Source organism: Epinephelus lanceolatus, chromosome 18 (assembly GCF_041903045.1).
Source record: "Epinephelus lanceolatus isolate andai-2023 chromosome 18, ASM4190304v1, whole genome shotgun sequence".
In the NCBI taxonomy this organism is placed as follows: Eukaryota; Metazoa; Chordata; class Actinopteri; order Perciformes; family Serranidae; genus Epinephelus; species Epinephelus lanceolatus.
Window position 1 is genome coordinate 16,754,227 of NC_135751.1, and position 15,235 is coordinate 16,769,461.

The 15,235-nt window shown below is 41.8% G+C and overlaps 1 protein-coding gene across 3 annotated transcripts in view; it reads right to left on the reverse strand.

Moving 5' to 3' along the window:
• The window catches only part of znf385c (zinc finger protein 385C), a 187,634-nt gene that overhangs the window by 57,532 nt on the left and 114,867 nt on the right, over positions 1–15,235 (reverse strand). Inside the window, exon 1 of one of the 3 annotated variants that reach the window (XM_033645709.2) lies at positions 13,432–13,911. The exons of the other annotated variants lie outside the window; for them this stretch is intronic. Within the exon in view, the coding sequence (XP_033501600.1) occupies positions 13,432–13,441 (10 nt within the window). The 5' untranslated portion in view covers positions 13,442–13,911. Of the gene's footprint in view, positions 1–13,431; positions 13,912–15,235 lie in introns of those variants that run through there. 3 annotated transcript variants of the gene reach the window in all.

Genomic DNA, 15,235 nt, shown 5'->3' on the forward strand with positions numbered 1-15,235 from the left:
AGAAGTTTATGACATAATCTTTATCTAACTCATTCCTGTTCACTTCAAACCAGTGAGAATAACACAGACAAAAACAAGCATACAGTCATGTGAAAGAACTAAGACAGTTTTAACTTTGGCAAAAAATGGTACATGTGTTCATGGAAGATCCCATTTGTCATAGTTGGAAGTTTATTGAGAAAATTTGTTTTCAATAGGGCTGCATAATTGATGTAAATATTAACAAAACTGCAACATGGCCAAGTACAATATCCAGTCTCCCCGGCCTATCAATGGTTTTTCAGAAGAAGGGAACATACAAAAACTAAAAATACTACCATCCCCACTAACATCACAGCTTAGTTCAGTTTTTTTTTTTTTTTTTTTTTGCATATTGGGCCACCCTAGTTTTAAAATCAGCCAAAATCCTATTGCAGAAAATGGTATTGTGTTTTAATTAGTCTCAGTCAAAATACTATGAATATTATTGTCAATTTTGATTGTTATTATCTTGGTGAGCTCAGAAGAAGAAATATATCTTGGTCCTTATAAACATTATTTTTTACTCACTGACAAGTTTGTAGGACTTTCCTTCAGTTCTGAAAATAATACCTTTGCTCATTTGTGTGGGTAGGGCCATTTTTTTAGGCATTATATAATTTTTGTACATCTATGTGTTGCAATAATTAATTAGTGACTTGCCTCAGCCACTTTAATGTTGTTTTTTTAGGTTCATTTTTGTGACAGGAGCAATTAAATTTTAATGGAATCATCACTGTCACTGTTTATATCATGAAAAATGTTTTAATAAAATCACTGCTGCAAATTTAGATCTTTGCTGCAGTGTGGCAGAGGACACAATATACTGCACGTTTGATGAGACCTGTTTATCGGACTATAATTTGTGTCAATTTAGAGGATTTAAAATTTTGTCTGCCACTCAGAAACTTTATTTGCCACTTTTAAAATATAAGCACTAAATTAAGGAATAACATTTAGATCATTTAGAAATAATTTAATGTAAAAAAAAATACTGTCATTCAATGTTTGACACATTTACATAAAAAACAACATGCATGGTAAATTCACAGGGTTCAGCTTAGTCTGTGGCTTTTGGGGAGCTTAATTTTCCAGGGTCAAAGGTGCTGTACACATGCAAGCACATTACTGGATGTGCAAAAAATATACAGTATTATTAATACATGTCAATTCATAAAGACATTATTTAGCCTGGGCTGACAAATGACCTGAAAAAAATTCATTGTTGCAACATTTTTTTGTAATTGATGGTTATTAGTTAGGATTTAGTCAAGGTTCTACAGCCAATAGCAGTGCTTCCATAAAGCAGTTGTGAGCAACTCTTAAATGTGTAGCTCTCTCCACCCATATGCTAACCTTACTAAACATGACTTTCTTTTGTGTGTTTTCCATGTCTGACATAGTAGCGGATGGCCTGACAATTTTACCTGCCATTGCCAACAATTTACCCATATTTGCTGGGTGGTGGTCGTGATTTCAGACCTCGAATGTATCATAAAATGTAAGTTACAGATATAATATGGTACAGACTGGGCTGGGACAAGATCTTACCGAACGGTTACATCAGTCTTAACATCTTGGGGATCAATCCCATATTTATAAAGGCGGCATCCAAAGGGAATCCTCTCTATAAAGTTGATGACATAAGTCTGGTGTAACTGGAGCTTTGCTGACCTTTGGCTAACATGCTGTGACCCCGTCTGACTGTGCGGGCCTCAGCTAACCTACTCCAGTCTGTCTGAGTGTGTCAGCTGAGACAAAGAGGATTTATCGTTAATCTGGCCTTAACAACAGCAGGAGAGCACAGTCACCACAACAACACTCCAGAGAATGGGACTAATCAAGACATCATGAACGTCAAACAGGGAACAATTACCTCTAATAAAATCAATTTTGTTGATTGACTGAAGGAAGGAGAGGGCGAACTGACACAGTTATCTGATTGGATTTGATTACACATGAGTGTTTTGTATGGGATCAGAAAAAAAAAAAAACACCTTAACAAAAGATTTAAAGTGGCTTGGAGTTAAAAAGTATGACCCTGACATGAGCTGAGTATTAACAAATGAACTGATGCCTCCTTTAGAAAATCTTTCTTCTTTTTAGGAAGTCGACAAACAACTTAAATCAATAAAATTGTTCACCCAGAAATCTGGGGTGATACTGACACATTTGCACAAGACACAAATTCCGCTACTCAATTAGCCCCAGAGGGTAACTCCCACCCGTCATGGCACAAGCCAACAAAAAGCAGCACATATGAAATGAGGCTGAGTACTAAAAAGGCACAAAGGCAGCTGATGAGCTGACAAAAAGGTTTGATTGTAACACAGAACAAACGTTGGATTTGATTGCAGTAATGAGCAAATGGTTTTAACAGGTGGAAGTGTAGCCGGGGAAGTGTACAATCTGCAATCCCTCCTCATTAGTAAGCAAATGAATTCAATCACCTCTCTTTGGTAAGCGGCTTGATAAATCCCTTCAAAGTGGTGTGTGGCTTGAACCACAGCAAGCAGCTTTAATAGATGCAGAGCTGCTAATGCATCATTCTCATTGACTCTGTGCTCGCTATTCCGCTAAGATCAGCCTGAACACAATCGTTGGCCTCAAGCAAACAAACCCAAGTCAATGAGGTTGAGGCTCCGTTGGGAGCACTGAGGAGTATTTTTCTTGCGCTTGCTCCAATAGCTTTACAAATTTTATTCATATGTCCCTTGAGAGCATCGACTGCAGAGTGCTTGTGCTGGAGGGGAGGGCAGGAGCTCCAAACGGGGAGGGCGATGTTGGAAAATGCAGATCTAAGAAGACAAGCTGTGTCTTCCACTGAGGCTTAAAGAGAGCGGGGGAGCTCCTCTGGCCCCCAACTACTACAGGAAGAGAGATTTTCACCCCGATCAGAGAAAAGGAGTGTAACACCATTTAGCACCACCTGCTGAACCACTCTGTGCTCCTGTAACACAATGTCCAAGACACAGCAGGATGCGACCACTGGGACTGTTATCAGAGACGGAGAGGACACTGAGCAAAAGAGACACATCACAAATGAATGTTAGAACATACAAAGATGGTTGAGAGCAGACTCCTACATCAAGTCTCATTTTGGACACCTTTAAATGTCTTCAGTGATGATAGACGCATTTAAATGTACCTTAATATTGCACTAATAATCAGAATAACAGCCCAGTTGCATAAAAATGCCCCATGTAAACACCTACAGTGGACGAGACTGGTCTGATCAGGCCCGAGTTAAGAAGGGTGCTGTAAACCTTTTCATAATCTGTTCAATAGGAAAATATCAGCACCCAATAACCATGAAAATCCTCAATCTGAATGATTTTCTCTGGCTGATTTAAATATATTCTCTCTGCACGTTTGCTCCATGTGGGAGTGACAAAAGGTGACAAAAAGGATGTGTGCACCACACATGACATGCTGCAACAGCTGTCTACACACCTCCCTCTGTTGATTTTGACAGAGAACCATTTAGAAATAAAAAATATATTTCGCACTCTGCTAGTGCTACATTGTGTTGTGAGTGCTCTTTGATGTTAGAACAGTAGCCTTATGCAACGCTGTTGTTGCAGGCCAAATTGTGGAGTCACTGGACATAACAATCGTCTATCATTACCGGTAGCAGCAGCCTGAATTTGAGACGTTTAAAATGTAATTGGCATATTACTTGCTACTAAATTGTATTACCAGGGGAACCACTTCTTCTCCCTCTGCACTACACGTATTGAATGTATTGAATTTAATAAGAATAAGACTGAAAAAACAACAACACTTCGGTTGTATTTTGGGCAGATTAGACACCTCACAGTAGGCAGAACCAATTTGCACAAGTCCAAGAAGTTATATTCTGATTTAATGCTTTAGGGCATGTAAACACACAACTTTTAGGATCACTTCATTCAGCATCCATGTAAACAGTTCACGTGGAATTGCTAATCAGAATGATTTCAGCCAGACTGAAGAAACACTGTCCATGCAACCACCGCTATTGTGACATTTGTGGCATCAAAGGCCAATCGATGTATTTGTTGTTGGTGCAGCATTTGGCAACAGCTTAGACTGAGTCAAGCATGGGCAAAACTTATCTCTCCATCATGCCTGGCAACAAATCCACTCAATCAATCCGTTAGACAGCCTCCTCTTGAACATACTCATGGCCGTACATACATGTGAGTGAGGCGCTGTGATGATTAGCTTGTCCCACTTAATCACTTCCTATTAGAGGCACCTGCAAGGTTGCAGCAGTCTTGTGTGATTTTGTGTAATCACAGAAATGTCACATTTGAATGATAAGCAGCATGGGACGATGACTCAAAGCACGCCACAGAATCATCAGGCATTTTGACGCTTAGAAAAAGTAGTCATATAAGTCTCACATACATATATATATATATATATATATATATATATATATATATATATATATATATAAATTCACATAAGGCTCACAAATATAATCTCTCACACATATTTTGCATATGCTGTGCAGGCGTTTAAATACACATAAGCAGGGCTGCGGAGGGGTGAGCCTATCTGCTGTGGATAAAAGACATCCCTTATCAACTTCCTCATAGAGGAACTAGGAATGAAGGCATTTACTCAAATGAAAGAGGCAGCTTTTGGAGATAAGCCGAGAGAGACGGAGCTCAACTAAGCTTTCAGATTGGACTGGGCCTACAGAGGGAGCAGAGGAGGATGGAGAAATAAAACTGAGAGGATGGACGGACGGATGGATGGGCGGGTGGATGATAGATGGGTAGATTGTTGATGAAGTGATGGGAAAAAGGTGCAGACTCTTATTTGGTGCTGCGTTGTGCTTTGAGACAGATGCGTGCCTATGGAGGAGGAGTGCGTGGCTTTTGTCTGCCATGGAAGTGCTTATATAAAGCGTATTTAGAGGATGTGGGTGTGAAAGCTATTGTGTTGACCCTGGTATTTTGTCTGTGCTGGCGTGCACGTGTGCGTTTCTACCTTCTGTCTATCCCTGTGCTCGTAGCTGGCCCTGTCTGCACAGCGAGCTGGCACATCTTCTCCGCTGCGCTGGGCTGTGAGCCGCGCTAGAATAACCCACTTCAAAGAGACCCATTGTCACACACTAATGTGGCAAACGGCAGCTAGCGCCACAGAAATCAGCACACACTGAGACTGGATATTCCCTCTGAGATGGGGGAGGAATGGTGGCGTGGGAGGGGATGAAGAGCAGGGAGGGAGAGAGAGAGAAGAGAGAGAGTGAGAGAGGTTTGTTCACAAACACACTGCTGTGCCAACATTAATCATGTAGACTCTCATAAAATCATTAGAGCTGATCATTCCCAGTCAGGCTCTCTCTCCACAGCGGCTCAGTACTTACGAAAAGAAGCGAGAATGCCAATTTCTGTAGGAGATGTAAGCCGACACATGTACACACTCAGGAACAACACACACAGACACCTTTGTAGTGCAAAACATTAACGTGGAGAAGTGAGACAGCTGAACTAAACAGCAGGTGACTTTCGATGTATTTAATGAGCAAAGCTTGTACATGTTCCACGTGTTTCATATATAATTATGTTTGTGTGCCCAAAACACCCACTGTACTTATGTACTTGCAACTGCATTTTATCAACTCATTTATGTATATTCATATTCTGTTGGTGCGTTCCGACTGCAGTCCCATTACACAACAAATTTAAACCACTGATTGCATTTAAATGTGTGTCTGTGTGGGTGTGAGAACAAAAATGCCCGCTCGAATTTCTGTATTTATGTTTGTGGTTTTTCCATTTGATTTATGAGTATCATAAATTGGCCAAGCGTGTTCCTCTGTGCACGAGCCCTGCCAATGTGTAGGCTATGCGTCCCTGTGTGTGTGTTTGTGTACAGAAAATGCTTACTATTTATATTGGAGATTGCATCTTGTGTGTGTTCACACAGAAAATGCAAACCATATGTTTTGGTGATTGCATTTCGTCGATTGATTTATGTATATTTGTTTTTTAAGGCACAATAATTCAGAGCTGAGATCTACCTTTTCTGTTTGTGTGTGTCTGTGATTTATTTTGATTGCATTTTTCTAATTTATTACAGATTTTGTAAAACCATAACCCCTAATTTTTGACCACATAAATGTGAAATCTATTTACATACATTATTTAAGAGTTAGGAGATTTTGTGTTTCTCAACTGCCTTTTTTGGTTACTGATGTAAACAAACATTTTACAGAAATCACAAATAACTTAAATTTAGTTGTTGTTTATTGTTTATTAAAAGGGCTGCTAATTAGTGATGTCAGTTAAAGTAATTCTGCTTTCAATAGCCTGATACCCCTTAACAGGTAGCTAACCATTTCATTGAAAAAAAAAAGAAGAAAAAAAAAGATACATGCCTTTTCTTTTATTTTCTGTTGTTTTTCTCTGACAGAGAATCAGCAAACTCTTTTAGCATGGTTAGCAAACACGGCCCAACCTTCTGTCTCAACTTGGTAGCTAACATTAGCCTTGGCCAGTCGCCGCTCATTTGGGATTACAGCTGGTAACACCATCCCAGTAGCGGAGCATTATTGCTGTGGAAACATGGTGGCCACCCCCTATCTTCCCCCAGGTTGGGTCAGCGTTAAAAGCTGTGATTACTGAATGAATGGTGCAGCTAGCTGGCTCTCTCCAGACCTAGCTGGTGCACAGTGCCGAGCTGCCAAGGCCAGCTAACCAGTGGAGACTGGAGGGTGGGCAGAGGACACTATGTTTCCGCATGTTAACACAACTACTTTGCTGTCCGTTTACCACCCAATCTGCAGTGCACTGTGCAGTAAACTGAAGAGGAGCAAAATTAATCTATAGATCGACATGCATACCTGGTCAAAAATATTTGACATCCCTACTGTTAATCAATTTAAGAGGTGTAAGATTTTTTTTCTGTTGGTACTGCAGCTCTTTTGTTAGTAAGTCTGTTGTGTGTGCACACAGTCTTTATAATGCATCCAATATTTTTAATATAATTTGCGCTTGTGCATATGTACATTAAGTACAAGTATTGGACATGAATTCCCAGCCACCGTAATTAATCCGGCGAGCGTTGGGTTGTTAAATGCTCATGAGATGGGGTGCAGTACAGGCAGAGGTCAGTATCCTGACGGCTAACAAAAAGCTGGAGCAAAGACAGCCATTAGAGCTGGATCACTGAGTCTTCTGTTTACACTTACCACCATTTACACACTAGCTGCACTCTATTATGCCCATTGGACCCTGGAGTATTGCAGATCTGTGGTCAGGGCACCAGGTTCTGATGGCTGGAGTTGACTGGAAAATCGATGGCCTTTTGTTACTTTCTCAGCTGCTGATCCTCCTCCTGCTTGGAGAGCCGGGGTAGTTATATAGACAGTCTGGTTTGATGACTTACAAATGCACTTGAGACACAGTGAGGATTGAGAACCACAGGGGAGAATAAGAGGAAGATATCCTTTTCAAGTTATATTCCCTTTATGTTTCAATCCTCTCTATTTCTACCTGTCTCAGTTTCTAGTTCTCTCTGACTCTCATTGTCTGCTCTCTCTTTTCTTTATGTGCTCCTTCTCATCCTTCAGTCTGTCGCTCTTAACGGCCTTTAACTCTTCTCTCGCTCATTTAAGTCAAGGTCAGAGAATGAAGTGGAGAAGTCGCCCACTTCAGTTGAAAGCTGCCTTACCTGCCAAAGACCGATTAATTCACAAATGCAGAAAACACACACACACACACACACACACACATTCAGAACTGGGAGATAATGTGCTCATGCTTCCCTTCAAGGTCTCAATCTTTAGCCTTAGCACCAAGGGATCCAAAGGCTAAGTGGTAAGGCTTTGGTGCTGAGTGCAGTGCGGGACTGTTTCTCATATTGTCAGAGCTCCCGCTGGGTCTCACATATGCCTGCAGCTCTCAGCATCCAGAAGCCATCACTTCAGCAGGCGGGCCAATCAAACCCACGCTGTCACTTCAGTGAAATGACTTGAACTGTCACTCACAAACGGGCAATTTCCCCACAGGGGGGCCCGGAGGCCATGACGGGGCCACATACAGTACGAAGACTGCATACAAACACTGTATGTGTAAAGCAGACATATGTGGTTGGAAGCATGGAATAGGTAATGTTTCAGTAACTTCATTAACTTGTGACCTCTGCTCTTTGCTGACCTCTGACCTGTCTGAAAGGCGCCTGCAGGTCCATGTAGACAAGTCTAATTATTGTCACTCCAACAGTCCACCCACTCACCCTGCTCCCAATGCCCTTCTGAATAAAATTTGCGCACAAAAACCCACCTTCAACACATTTACATACACATGTGCATATTAGTTTGATGTATGAAGTGTTATATTTTCCTGCATACGTCCAGATGAATGTAGATGTTGCATTACAGTGGTGTATGGTAAAGAGACAAAGCAGGAGAGAGACACACAAAAAAGTGAATGAATACAAAATACATGTAAAATGTCCAGTGGTGCTCACTGATTTTTTTTGGCCAGATGGAGCCACTTAAAATCTTGGGGTGGCACATTTAAACCAAAAGCCATGACTGAATTTCAGGAATTTAATTATACTGTTGAAGTAAAAAGGCTTGTTAAAAACTATTGTGTTAAGTAATCGTATACTCAGATACTTTAATTTCTTTAATACTTATTTTACAATTAATTTTACTAATTATCTAATGTGCACAGACTTACACCAGCACAGTTAACATTTTGAGTTTCACAACAATCCTTTTCATGTATGTGTATTTACATGTGTTAGGCAATTCATTATACTTCAAATAGGCCAGTTGTCTTTTTTCTTAAAAAAAAGAAAATATACAGATTTATTTGGTGGAGTACATTTACTGTAGGGAACTAAATATTTACTGGTAAAAAGCAAGCGGAAACCTCCGGGGTTGAAAAATTAAGCCAACAAAGAAGTGCCAGAAACTGCTGTTCTTTGAACGGCCACTTGGGGCTGGCTACCCCGTACACATCAATGTTAAAATGCTCAACTTTGCATCAGAAATAAACACGTTTACAGTCTGGTACAAAAATGGCTTTGGTCTCTAATTTCAACATTTATGACAACTGTATGAAAGGTGAATTTTAATATAACTCACCTATTTACATTTCTTGAGGGTTAAAGTTAGGCATATTTAAGGGCAGGGCGACTTGAGTGACAGGCTGTCTGCAAAGCACAATCCTGTCCATCTTTTGCTCTACCATGGCTCAACCCTCTCGTCCAAATATGGTCACTTCTGGCTCTAAAAATCCAAGATGGTGACCGCTGAAATGCCAAACTTGAGTCTTCAAAATGGCAGGCCACAAACCAATGGGTGAAGTCATGCTATGCTAACTACATCCATTATTTTATTACATATATATATATATATATATATATATATGTACATATATATGTCCTCCTAGTAGCATTGTTTGGCTTGCGATTGGAGACATCATTGCAGCAGAATGTCGCTGTTTTTATTCTACGCTTGTATGCCTACATTACCCACAACTGAGATTAGGAGCCGGCTACAGAGGTCTGGTAAGGTTACTTCACTCAAACAAACAAACCACACCCCGAGATTTTTTCATTTTCAAACGTATGCAATTTTTCTGTGCAGCTTCCTCTGCCGCCACTAAAGGATTTATACAACTTTTTTTAACATGTGCAGCACTCTCTCCCTGAGACCTGTAAACAGACTTTGGTGTGTAGCTCCTTTTAAACATAATGCAATCATACAGAAAGAAATCCACCACAGACGAGTCAGATGTTCTTATTTTTTTACACAATAGCCTCAAAAGACCTGAATATGTGCTGCCATAAGACATGCTGTATTATGAGTAGAAGGTGTGACTCATCCTTGAACACCAGCACTTCATCACAAAACAACTCCTGAAAAGCACAAAAACATCAGAGGTTGATGATATACAACATTGTGAGAGCTTCCATGAATAGAATCCTCCTTTAAACTCACATCGACTCCCGGACTGATCTCTACAGGGAAAGATAAAACAAGATCAAGAATAGTGACTACAGCAAGGCAACAACAAAAAAAGAAAAAAATAATAAAAGTTTTGGAGTGATAACATGTCCCACTGTTCCTGTTTCCTGGAAGCAATGGCTGCCTGGCACATTAAAGTGAAAAAGAGCCACACACATACATCGACTACTGCGTAAAAGCGGGCTACAGCTTTACACCGGTGGGACAACATATAAAATGCAGTAAGATGAGAAACAATAAATATGAAATAATATATTATACAGTTAGTGGTAGACATTTCTGTCGTTCTCAGAGGAGTGTTTACAGAGATGACACAGACTAATAGGAGCAGAGGAAATAAAAAAATAAAAACGTCACTCTGACTACATATTTGTCATTTGAGGTGAGGTATTTGTTGAGCTAATAGAGCAGTGGGTTATTTGTCTCTACTGTGTGTATGTGTGTGTGTGTGTGTGTGTGTGTGTGTGTGCGCGCGCGCGTGTTTAAATGTGTGTGAGTGTGAAATAGAGAGGAGGTAGAAATGGGTTGAGCAGGAGCTGGAGAGCTGCCACCTTCATCCCTCTGGCCCACGAGGGATGAACAAAGAGACAGGAGGCTCGGGAGATCCATCCATCATAATGTCTCATTGCCTCTCACGCTTTGCTTTTGCATGCATGCGCACAACACACACACACACACACACACACACACACAGTCAGTCAGTCCAGACAGAAGCTCACAGCTGCTTTAACCAAGACAACCAAAGCAAATCATACACTCGAGAAAGAGCTTATTCGTGTGAGAGGCTGATGGTGCAGATGTGGAGTCGGTGGGAAGTAGACCAAAACCGTTAGTCCAGCAGTGCTGCCTTTTAATTTACCCCCTCATTTACACTGCCTCCACCTGCACAACCACTTCAAAACAGACATCCTATTGCTCCCTGCTGCTTGAGAACCCCTCCAGCCTCCACACATTAAAGCTTGAGCCAAGGGCAAGTGGACACAGACATCCCAAGGTCAAGTATTGCCTGCTGGGCTATACATTAAGCTCCACATTTGGGAATATGCTATCATTGTGCTGCTCCTACGAAACATAACTGCTTTTCACTGCCATTCTTCTCATTTTCCATCAATCTCTCACAGCCCCTGCTATCAGGGTGTGGCCAGCCCCCACTCAGGAGTCACAGACTGTAACCCTAACCCCATGTAATTAGCCCTGATCTAGGGGCCCTGTTTAGTGCAGATTAACCCTGCTTCCCAGGCATTCCCACCCCCCTACCTCAGATCCCACAGATAAAAAAAAGGAGTGGAAGAATGGCACCCACTCCCAGAAAGACAGGCCTGTAATCAGCCCTCCCACAGCCCCACAACCTGTCTCCTGCCTGGGGGGACGGCAGGGGGTCATGGGTGGATGGGCGGAGGTTGAGCCCCCACACAAGCTCTTTTTCTCCTCATCTCTCCAGGTCAACATTGGATAGGAACAGAGCCCTGCCTCTCAAAGGGCAACAACACAGTGAGTTATCATGGCGGTCCTCAAATAACGGCTGTTATCTGGTGTTGAGAAGAAGCCGACGCAGCCACAGAGCTCCCCTGTGACCCACCAAATGGCTTTTTAGACGAAATAATGGCCGAGCTGAAATCAGCTCAAGACAAAGGCCTGAGTAGTTCGGGCTCCACTTGACAGTAGAACTGCACTTTTATGAGCTGACTAAAAGGACGACGGGGAGGGAGAGCGCTGACATGAGAGAAGAAGACAAAATTTTGGTCAAACACCTCAACTCTGAAGGCTTGGGTGCCCCAGTGCGCATTCATCCTCACTGGCAGAGGGATTAGGAGGTGGCGTTTGGGAGGAGAAGTAAATATCTGGAGAAATGCTAATGTGGCATCCATTTGCATGAGTCATTGGCCCATGCACCGAAGCCATTTTAAGAGCACCGAGATCTCAAAGCGCCGCACAATCTCACTTATAGCGAGATCCATCACATCCAGAGGCCTGGTGTACCTGTGTGCGAGTATATAGCCATTACATCCGAGTCAGTAAACAAGACTATTAGCGTATTCCCTTTAGATCTTTGTAATAATCTCATCCTTTTCACCTTCACTTCCGTCTTCCATTTCTTCGTCTCTGAAATGTAACAAAGGGCTCAAAACGCAGCCCACCCAGAAAAAGCACTGATATGTAACAATAGTTGTATTTAGGCAGGAGAAAGAAAGAGAAGATTGAGCGATGACTATAAATCACTGTTTCAGGTTAAACACATGTAGCGGCGCAGGTCCATCTTTCAGCTCAGCCCACACAAAAGAAATGTACACCTTCATTCTCTGATATAATCAGAGGGGAGATGGAGTTCATTATGCAAATGGAGTGAAGAAGTTCTCTGTTCTGGATTTAGTAGGTCTATTTTTTTTTTTAATCTCATTTCAGCTGTGCCAATTTCAACTCGGAAAAGTGTCAAATATAGTCAAGAATATTTTTTCCACCCTTAAAAAAAAACTTTCCACCTCTAATAAGTCAAAGCATGGTGATCCATTTTATTAATTAAAACAAATGAACAATAAATAGTCTGAAGCCTCTGTGGGAAATGTGAAAATAAATGTTTATTGATTATTTTAGAGGCATGTCTAACTCTACACTAAATCATATTCTGCTTTACAAATAGCCATTAATTCCAGCACAATCTATTCTTTAATGAAAATGCATTTGCTGATGGAGGTAATTATTTATATGATGGTGACATGCAGGTCACATTTCTGTGGGCCTGCGTTTTCAAACAAGCTGCTTTCGGACTTTCTAACTTTTAAGAAGAGACTAAATTTTCCATTAAATTTCCAAAGCAATATGCTTCTTCTTCTTCTTCTTCTTCTTCTTCTTCTCCTTACTATTATCATTATTATTATTATTATTATTATTATTATTAGAATGAACTTCCAGCTACGGAGGTATGAGTAGAAATAATGAGGAGGCTGAGGTGTCCGTAACTCCGCACCAATCAGGACGCACACATTTGGATTTCGGGACCTATTTTGAGCTCCATATAACTTGATCGATACAGTTTAAATTCTGAAGTGACCGCTACATTGGCGTGTAAACGACTACATGCTGGAAATTCCACATGAAATCCAATTAACAAGAGACTCTCTCTGAACGCTCACCACGCGCGCCCGATTAATCACTTCATCAGAATCATTATTTCTAACACTGACAGCGACTTTCAGCCCGCCTGTTCCTCTCAATAACGTGTGTGAATCTTAGATACTTTCTGTGTTTTTTGGTGACAGAACAAGATACTTAAAGATCATTTTAGTTCTACTAGTACCGCTGCAACATTTCTAGATCATCCACATGGACCTGAGCCGCGATATTTCTGGCATCCTTCATGAATTTATCATTCGGATTACTACAGTCAGCGCAGCCACATCAGCACCGGTAAAGAGTGGAAGGTGTTGAACACTTACCGATCAGCATCGTGCGTCCAAGACCGTATCCGCGTCTCTCCAGCTCGGCGTGTCACCGTGCGTAAAAACGGTAAAAAAAAAAAATAAAAAAAAAAAATTACGCACTTTTATCCCCGGAGAGAGGACATGCACGACGCACAGGTGCGAACCGGAGGCGTCCTGTAATTGTAAAGAGCCGTGGAATCTGTCGGATTCCGATTGACTTGTTCCCCTCTCTTGTCTCTGTAATGACAACTATTTCTTTGCGACACTGTATCCTTTTTTTCCCCTCCGTCTTTGGTGACCAATCCCCGAGAAATCTCAGATCCTATTGATGCGCGTTATCCTCAGTTAAATCCTATTGCTCGTGCTGCTGCTCCGCTCGGGCTGAAGGAGGCGAGGAATGGGGCTGTTGGAGAGGGGCTGGGTGTAATTGCCTGTTCCTTCTCTCTCTCTTTCTCTCTTCTCTGCTTTCTCTCGAGCTCTCTCTGAGTCCTTTCTCCTTGTCATCTCTTCCTCTCTGTAGTCCTACCTCTTCTCTCCTCTCAGTGAGCACCTTTTTAACTTGACAGGAATGCACAGATGGGGAAATTAGCTGCTAGTTTTTCACAGGCTTCATACCTGTATAACTTGGCACCACATTAGCCCGCTTGTCAAACTTATTGTCTTGCAGTTCAGCACTGTAACCTGATGTTTGAATTATATGTATGCCCCTGCCATGTAGCCAGAGAAGAGAGTGGGAAAAGAAAGAAAAAAAACAGCAGGTGCAGAGGGATGCACTGAAAGGCTTCAGGTGGCAGAAGCATGATGGGAGCACTGTAAACATTAAGGGAAGGAAAAGAGAATTTTCTGAGACAGGTTTCCATTCGTGCTCTCATAAGGATGATTTGTGTGCACTTGTCAAGGCAGCTGCATGGCAGTGTGTGAGTGAGAGCGACGGGAGAGTGACTGCAAGTGATGGTTTCTCACAGCCATCTCTCTTGCCAGTCTGCTCCTCCTTTGTGTCTCTTCTTGTCGATGCATAATTTGGTGAAGCTGACACATATTCGGGGATTCGGAATTGGCTCGAGAGCACAGAGAGCCTGCTCATATTAAATTTCTGTTTGTTCGAATGGTGTGTGTGTGCGTGTGTGTGCATGTGTGTGTGTGTTTGTGTGTGGAAGCATAGATAGTGGGTTGAAGAGCCTTGGTGCAATGCTAAGCTGTCCTGGAGCTACGCCAAAGCACATCTCCCAGGGTGCTATCAGGAACTTAATTACAGCATTAAATTGCTCCCTCTCTGCTTCTCTCCCGCTCCTAGTTTACTTCCCCTTCTTCTCCCTTTTCTCCCCCTTCCTCTTCTCTCTCTCTCCTCTCTACAAATTGTGTATCCATCTCATCTTACACTTGCCTCTCTCTCTGTTTTTCTCTGCCTTTATCTCTTGTTGCGCTTTTTCCCCCCTCTCTTGCTGGTTTGGCAGAAATGTCTGCTGGTGCTGCTGAGTTCATGTCATTGCTGTGGGAAAAGGCCTTCAAATGTGTCTCCATTGTTCTTGATATCCACTGTGTAACCAGAAACAATGAAGGTGCATCTGCTGCCTCTATTGTGCATTTCAGTTCTCTAATTTCACTTGCATATCAACAATCTAATTCATGATGTTGTTTATCAGTCAGTTTGTCATGGTGTAGTGGGAGTGCCGTTCCACAGGGTTACACTGCGAGTGTGTAAGTGGGAGTGTGGCAGCAGTGAGGGTTGGTAGAGAGATCAGATTGCTGATGGAGAGTTCCCTTTAAACAAGAAATATTGCCTGTGACAGAGTGTTATATGGGGTGTGAGCTACCTTTC